The 8,618-nt window shown below is 39.1% G+C and overlaps 1 protein-coding gene across 1 annotated transcript in view; it reads left to right on the forward strand.

Annotated features, from left to right (window-relative positions):
• The first annotated feature begins 4,218 nt into the window (after positions 1–4,218).
• The window catches only part of zgc:162872 (BAR_ACAPs and ArfGap_ACAP domain-containing protein), a 16,139-nt gene continuing 11,739 nt past the window's right edge, over positions 4,219–8,618 (forward strand). The window contains exons 1-5 of the mRNA XM_039778694.1: positions 4,219–4,782; positions 4,916–4,973; positions 6,849–6,968; positions 7,671–7,724; positions 8,178–8,236. Coding sequence (XP_039634628.1) covers positions 4,730–4,782; positions 4,916–4,973; positions 6,849–6,968; positions 7,671–7,724; positions 8,178–8,236 — 344 coding nt within the window. The 5' untranslated portion in view covers positions 4,219–4,729. The remainder of the gene's footprint in view (positions 4,783–4,915; positions 4,974–6,848; positions 6,969–7,670; positions 7,725–8,177; positions 8,237–8,618) is intronic.

The following is an 8,618-nucleotide window of genomic DNA, read 5'->3' on the forward strand; positions in this document are numbered from 1 at the left end:
GACTTACTCAGATCGTGTATTGAAAGTAGAAAAAACTGTGTTGTAGAGTTACAAATTACTTGTCAGTTACAAGTCCTACATTCAACATAACAAGTAAAAGTGCTCTTATGCAGTGTAATTATCTTATTTTATTGGATTATATTATAACCCAATAAATTGTATTAAATGACTGATACTTTAAATACAATGTGTTATTTAATTCAAGTAGCCTACTTGTACATAATTATTTTCTAGGTTTTGAAATTTATATAGATTTGACATTTTCCCCTCATACTTCTGTCGGAATGGGTACGAAGTTGGCATTGAATTTCATTTGAAATGGTATTAAAAAGGTCTTAAAAAGCCTTGAATTTAAGTTGGAGGATCCTGGGGGTACCCTGTAAGAGTTAAGGGTTAAGAGTTAAGGGTTAAGGGTTAAGAGTTAAGAGTTAAGGGTTAAGGGTTAGGTGCCTTGAAGTCGACGGTGGGGGCTTAAAACTCCACCGAGCTCTGTAAACGGTCACATCATTCAAATGTGGGTTTCTTCCAAAGTTAGTCTTTTTAGTACAAAGTTCTACCTGTACGGAGCGCCTGGATAGCTCACCTGGTTAAGCGTGCGCCCCATGCACTAAGGCTCAGTCCTTGCCGCTGTGGGCCGCAGGTTCAATTCCGACCTGCGGCCCTTTGCTGCATGTCATTCTCTCTCTTTCTCTCTCTCCCCTTTCACACCGCAGCTGCCCTGTATAACAAATGCCTAAAATGCTCCCAAAAAAGTCCTGTAAAACCAAAATAAAGTGTTTAAAAAATCTTCTTAGATCAGCTGGGAAATGCATCGTCACAAAGCTGAAAACAGCTGTTTTTTCTGACACCATAAAAGGTTTTAGAGATCCGTGGTTCTCACAGAACAAGGATCTCTTCATAGACCATGATGCATTTCTGTAGATTGAACTACCATACAGTTTATAAAGGAGTTAAAATAAGAACGTTAAACATCTACAGCAGTAAAATGCAACATGCACATGAATGCAGCAGGAATATGGATCCAGAAACATCAGACAGAAGAGGAAAACACACATTCACTACCATCAATACCTATCCCTCCTGTTGTCCTCGGGTCAAATCTAACCCATTTCAAAAAGTTTCCGTAGCAGAAATTTGGGTTTCTTTCATCCAAATTTTCAAAAGAAATAACGTGGATGGCTCCCTAACGCTCTTCACAAGTTTTATTCAATTTCATACCATTTGAAATTTGCTTTAATAAAAGAACGTTGAAAAAAAGTGACAAAAATGTTGGGAAAAGCATCAAAAACATCAAAAGGTGCATCAGAAAACATGGGGAAAAAGTGACAAAAACATCGGTGGTAAAGCAACAAAAGTGTCGAAACAGACGTCCAAAATGACAACAACATGATGGTTAACTGCTGTAGTTATAAGGTTGATAATGCAGGACCTTTACTTGTAGTAAGGTATTACAGTTTTTTACAATCACTTTTCTACTGATTTCAGAACCTTGACGTCATTTTTCAAAACTCGAGACACAAAACTCTAAACGGTCATCACTTGTAACACAGGCTGTCCAATGTTCAAAACGTTGCATTGTGCGTTCATATCTTTAAACAAATCTTGCACAATCATTGGTTCAGAAACCTAATTGATGGTGAAATACCGTTGAAACGTTACTTTAGATCAGCCACACACAAGTTACACAGTTTCACTGGGTCATCGTTCGTACAATCATTAAATATTGTAGTACAAAATAGCTGATACATGTTTCATTATGGTACTACATGTAAATACATCCCTGTAATACAACAGACCAATGTGGTACAAATATATATATATACAGTACTTTATATATAAAGTATATATAAATTATACATCTCAATTATCAGTAACGAGTTGGCAGAATTGGACCAGCATCCAAGGGCCTGCATGCATACAGTGCAGTACTGTCAATACTGTAAATAGTCTCAAAGGTAGTACATGGGACCATAGAAACAGTGTCTGATAAACAGTGGTACATTACAGTAAAGGTAGTACATGGGACCATAGTAACAGTGTCTGATAAACAGTGGTACATTACAGTAAAGGTAGTACATGGGACCATAGAAACAGTGTCTGATAAACAGTAGTACATTACAGTAAAGGTAGTACATGGGACCATAGTAACAGTGTCTGATAAACAGTAGTACATTACAGTAAAGGTAGTACATGGGGCCATAGTAACAGTGTCTGATAAACAGTAATACATTACAGTAAAGGTAGTACATGGGACCATATAAACAGTGTCTGATAAACAGTAGTACATTACAGTAAAGGTAGTACATGGGACCATAGAAACAGTGTCTGATAAACAGTAGTACATTACAGTAAAGGTAGTACATGGGACCATAGTAACAGTGTCTGATAAACAGTAGTACATTACAGTAAAGGTAGTACATGGGGCCATAGTAACAGTGTCTGATAAACAGTAATACATTACAGTAAAGGTAGTACATGGGACCATATAAACAGTGTCTGATAAACAGTAGTACATTACAGTAAAGGTGGTACATGGGACCATAGTAACAGTGTCTGATAAACAGTGGTACATTACAGTAAAGGTAGTACATGGGACCATAGAAACAGTATCTGATAAACAGTGGTACATTACAGTAAAGGTAGTACATGGGACCATAGTAACAGTGTCTGATAAACAGTAGTACATTACAGTAAAGGTAGTACATGGGACCATAGTAACAGTGTCTGGTAAACAGTAGTACATTACAGTAAAGGTAGTACATGGGACCATAGTAACAGTGTCTGATAAACAGTAGTACATTACAGTAAAGGTAGTACATGGGACCATAGTAACAGTGTCTGATAAACAGTAGTACATTACAGTAAAGGTAGTACATGGGACCATAGTAACAGTGTCTAATAAACAGTAGTACATTACAGTAAAGGTAGTACATGGGACCATAGTAACAGTGTCTGATAAACAGTAGTACATTACAGTAAAGGTAGTACATGGGACCATAGTAACAGTGTCTGATAAACAGTAGTACATTACAGTAAAGGTAGTACATGGGACCATAGAAACAGTGTCTGATAAACAGTAATACATTACAGTAAAGGTAGTACATGGGGCCATAGTAACAGTGTCTGATAAACAGTAGTACATTACAGTAAAGGTAGTACATGGGACCATAGTAACAGTGTCTGGTAAACAGTAGTACATTACAGTAAAGGTAGTACATGGGGCCATAGTAACAGTGTCTGATGAACAGTAGTACATTACAGTAAAGGTAGTACATGGGACCATAGAAACAGTGTCTGATAAACAGTGGTACATTACAGTAAAGGTAGTACATGGGACCATAGTAACAGTGTCTGGTAAACAGTAGTACATTACAGTAAAGGTAGTACATGGGACCATAGTAACAGTGTCTGATAAACAGTAGTATATTACAGTAAAGAATGATGATGAAATATTACATCCATAGATACTGTATTCTGATTGGTTAAAGCTCCACACTAACTGGTGACAATGAATCTGGTTATCTTGAAACTTTCATGATCTAAACATGGAATATTGTTTGTCTGTTTCCATATAACTAGTCATTAAGAGTAATGCAACAGTTACTTATCATTTAGAGTAGTTGTATATTTTGATAGTTAGATGATTGTAATGAAATGAACAGACAATCATCTAAAATGTAATGTGTGAATTGCTTTTTGAAATAGTAGTACTTTGATGTTAAGTTGTGTCTTATTAAACAGCTGATCTCTGTTAAATGAACACATGATCTTAAGTTTATGTGTATTGTATCCAAGCAATTGAAACAAGTGAAAAAAAATGTGTATTTTGATCATTGGTTGTGAGTTTTGTGTCTAGAGTTTTGAAAAATGATGTCAAGGTTCTGAAATTACTAGCAAAGTGATTGTAAAAAACTGTAAACACTTATTGAAGTCAGTCAAATAAACAGGGTCTTAAAAGAACTTTAAAAGTCTTACATTTAATAATCTAAAAAAAGGCCTTACAAAAGTCATTTTCTTTTACCTTTCGTAGGATTAAATAAATGCCTAAGCATAAAAAAGTAAATATTTTGTGTGGGTAACATTTAAATTGTGTGTGTTTGTGTGTGTGTGTGTATCTGTGTGTGAGTCTGTGTGTCTCTGTGTTTGTGTGTGTGTCTCTGTGTGTATGTGTGTTTGTCTGTTTGTGTGTCTGTATGTATGTGTGTGTGTGTGTGTGTGTGTGTGTGTGTGTCTTAGTGTGTATCTGTCTCTGTGTGTGTGGCATCAGAGCTCTATTTGCGACAACTATTGTATTGTTACCGATCCGTTGCCACCCCGCCGGTCCGCGGGGTGCCGCTGTTTCTCCGCTGTCTGGATCAGAGCCAAGCGACCCGGATGTTTGGCGGAAGCGGTCGGTTAGCAACAACAACCAACAGCGGCAGCAGGTGCAGGCAGGCTGCTGCACAGACAGCTGTTAGACTGAAAACACACCAAACATGCTGTTATTGACACCTTTTCAACAACGTGCGTGACAGGCCGGATGGGAAACAGGCGGACTCGGCTCGCGGAACAACTTTCTCGGCAGTTGTCCCGTTGTCCCCCCCCCCCCCGGCTTGTGGACGGAGTTAAAACATGATGAGCGGAGCCTCTAAACGGAGCTAACTGGATGCTAACAGGCTAACCGTCAGTATGGAGATGCTTTGATCAACGTTAGCAACAGGTTGACTTCGGGACAGTAACAGAAGACGTCATGGACTCGCTGCTGGACTTCGAGGAATGTGTCAAAGACTCACCTGAGTTCAGGTACACACACACACACACACACACACACACACACACACACACACACACACACACACACACACACACACACCTTAGCGTCTCCTTAAAGCTCATGCGCAGAAGCCCTGATGATGTTTGATTTGCTTTTGTTCAGGCTGAAGCTAGAGCTGTTTGAGGCGGATGTGTCTGTGATCGAGACACAACTGGACAAGGTAAACAGACCTTAGTGGTCCCCTAATACTGTATCTGAAGTCTCTTTTATATAGACCTTAGTGGTCCCCTAATACTGTATCTGAAGTCTCTTTTATATAGACCTTAGTGGTCCCCTAATACTGTATCTGAAGTCTCTTTTATATAGACCTTAGTGGTCCCCTAATACTGTATCTGAAGTCTTTTTTATATAGACCTTAGTGGTCCCCTAATACTGTATCTGAAGTCTCTTTTATATAGACCTTAGTGTCCCCCTAATACTGTATCTGAAGTCTCTTTTATATAGACCTTAGTGGTCCCCTAATACTGTATCTGAAGTCTCTTTTATATAGGCCTTAGTGGTCCCCTAATACTGTATCTGAAGTCTCTTTTATATAGACCTTAGTGGCCCCCTAATACTGTATCTGAAGTCTCTTTTATATAGACCTTAGTGGCCCCCTAATACTATATCTGAAGTCTCTTTTATATAGACCTTAGTGGTCCCCTAATACTGTATCTGAAGTCTTTTTTATATAGACCTTAGTGGTCCCCTAATACTGTATCTGAAGTCTTTTATATAGACCTTAGTGGTCCCCTAATACTGTATCTGAAGTCTCTTTTATATAGGCCTTAGTGTTCCCCTAATACTGTATCTGAAGTCTCTTTTATATAGACCTTAGTGGTCCCCTAATACTGTATCTGAAGTCTCTTTTATATAGACCTTAGTGGTCCCCTAATACTGTATCTGAAGTCTCTTTTATATAGACCTTAGTGGTCCCCTAATACTGTATCTGAAGTCTCTTTTATATAGACCTTAGTGGTCCCCTAATACTGTATCTGAAGTCTTTTTTATATAGACCTTAGTGGTCCCCTAATACTGTATCTGAAGTCTCTTTTATATAGACCTTAGTGGTCCCCTAATACTGTATCTGAAGTCTCTTTTATATAGACCTTAGTGGTCCCCCTAATACTGTATCTGAAGTCTCTTTTTATATAGCCTTAGTGGTCCCCTAATACTGTATCTGAAGTCTTTTATATAGACCTTAGTGGTCCCCTAATACTGTATCTGAAGTCTCTTTTATATAGACCTTAGTGGTCCCCTAATACTGTATCTGAAGTCTCTTTTATATAGACCTTAGTGGTCCCCTAATACTGTATCTGAAGTCTCTTTTATATAGTCCAACTGCCACTTTGCTCGTTTGAAAGCCGTGATGTCTCTTTCTCATGGGGGGGCCAAATTCTCTGGGCAGAGAAAGGGGAGGTAACCTTGCTCCTTATGACCTCATAAGGAGAAGATTCCAGATCGGCCCATCTGAGCTTTCATTTTCTCAAAGGCAGAGCAGGATACCCAGGGCTCGGTTTACACCTATCACCATTTCTAGCCACTGGAGGACCATAGGCAGGCTGGGGGAAGGCATATTAGTGTTAAACAAAACCTCATAAAGTGACAATTTCATGCCATGGGACCTTTTAAAGGGAATGGGAGATGATCTCTGATTGGTTTATTGCATGTTACGCCCAAAACACACCTCTGATTAATGAAGACACTAAGTACAACCCTTTAGGACCATGCACCCGGCACACAGACCCTTTTTTCCGCCGTCAAACTAGCAAAAATGGATTTAGACACACCCTAAACACACCCGCTCCAGGCGCTTCATGCCGTGCGCTCAGATCGTTAAAATAGGACCCAAAGTGTCTTAGATTTGAGACAAGCAAATCTCTCTTTTTTAGGACCAAAAACAACATTTCTGGCATTTGATGCACTTTGACTTCAGTAAATGTAGAGGAAAGTAGTCCCGAGGTGACACTGTTATGTTGTGTGTCTCTCAGCAGACATGTATCTGAAACTGTGGAGAGATCTCATTGGTCTGTAATCTGTCTCTCTGGCCAATCAGGTGATGAAGCTGTGCGGGAAGATGGTGGAGGCGGGACAAGCGTACAACGCAGCCAATCAGCTGTTCCTGGCCGGCCTGGCCGAACTCTCCACGTACCACAGGAAGGACGGCGTCATCAGCGTACGCAGCTAACTAACTCTAACGCTAATCATTGAAGTCAGCGGTGGAATGTGACATTTAGTTATAAATTAAACTCCTAAACAGTTTCTACAGTTAGTACAGCCGAAACCATGAGTCCTTTTAATTAATTAGAACCTATTTTGAAGTCATTTTTCATGTCAAAACATTACCTGGTTCGGGATTAGCTGCTTTTTAATTTTTCTTATGTTTCTTTTCATTTATTATTTCCTATTTTTATTTATTTTTTGTATTTATTTATATTTACTTGTATTTATTTAATTTATTTTTTGTATTTATTTAAATTTACTTGTATTATTTAATTTATTTTTTAATTATTTTAATTTATGTTTCATATTTTGTAATTTATTTTTAATAATTTTAATTCAGTTTTAATTATTTTATTTCTAATAATTCTTAATTTATTTTATAATATTTTTTTTTATTACTTCGATTTATTTTATTTTAAATGTTTTATATAATTTTGAGGTTTGATCGGCGGGTGAATCCATAATGAAAATAATCATTAGTTAATATTTCTCACCAACTGTCCAGTTAGGTTCCAGGTTTTGAAGTCGTCAGGGTGGAAACGGCCTCGCGGTAACTCGACGCCGTGTTGGCTCCGTCAGCAGCGTCTCCGCCTTTTGTTTTCGTGACTTCCTGTGAAATGTTTCTCGCTGACTTCCTGTTTCCTTCCTCCCCCAGAACTGCCTGAACCAGTTCAACCAGGGCCTGCAGGAGATGGTCAGCTTCCACACTGTGAGGAGACACACACGCACGCACGCACGCACGCACACACACACACACGCACACACATGCACACAGAGAGCCTTGTGGGCTTTTAACAAAAATTTAATATTTATCAGTTCCTTTTCGAAATCCGGCATGAATTGGAACCTCCGCACAGCACTTATTTAAAAAAAAAAGAATTAAAAAAGCGTAACTTTTATTATTATTATTATTTTCTGACAAGCATTGTAGCAGTTGAAGGCTATTTCTTGAAACTACGTCCTGTTGGTAACCGTTAGGCTACAGACACTGTTCTGCTGTTACCACAGACGTTTGTATAATTCATGGACTGACTGCCGGGCGATGCTGCAAACTGAACACAAAGGAAACAAGATGGATATTTGGTGGCATTTTTGGCATTAAATACCTTTTTGTTGTGGCCTGGCACTGATCTGTGTTCATCTGTGTGTCTTCTGTCCTCAGATGTTGTTTGATCAGACTCAGAGAGCCATCAGCCAGCAGCTGACCAACCTCTGTTCACAGTAGGTCAACACACACACACACACACACACACACACACACACACACACACACACACACACACACACACACACACACATACACACACACACACAAACACACACATGACACAGAGACACACACACACAGAACACACACATTCACACACACACACACACACACACTGACATAGAGGAACACACACACACACACACACACACACACACACACACACACACACACACAGACACACACACACTGACACAGAGACACACACAGAGACACACATACACACTGACACACACACACACACACACACACACAATGACATAGAGACACACACACACACACACACACACACACACACACACACACACACACACACAACACACACACACACACACA

This window comes from Perca fluviatilis, chromosome 2 (assembly GCF_010015445.1).
Source record: "Perca fluviatilis chromosome 2, GENO_Pfluv_1.0, whole genome shotgun sequence".
Lineage (NCBI taxonomy): Eukaryota > Metazoa > Chordata > Actinopteri > Perciformes > Percidae > Perca > Perca fluviatilis.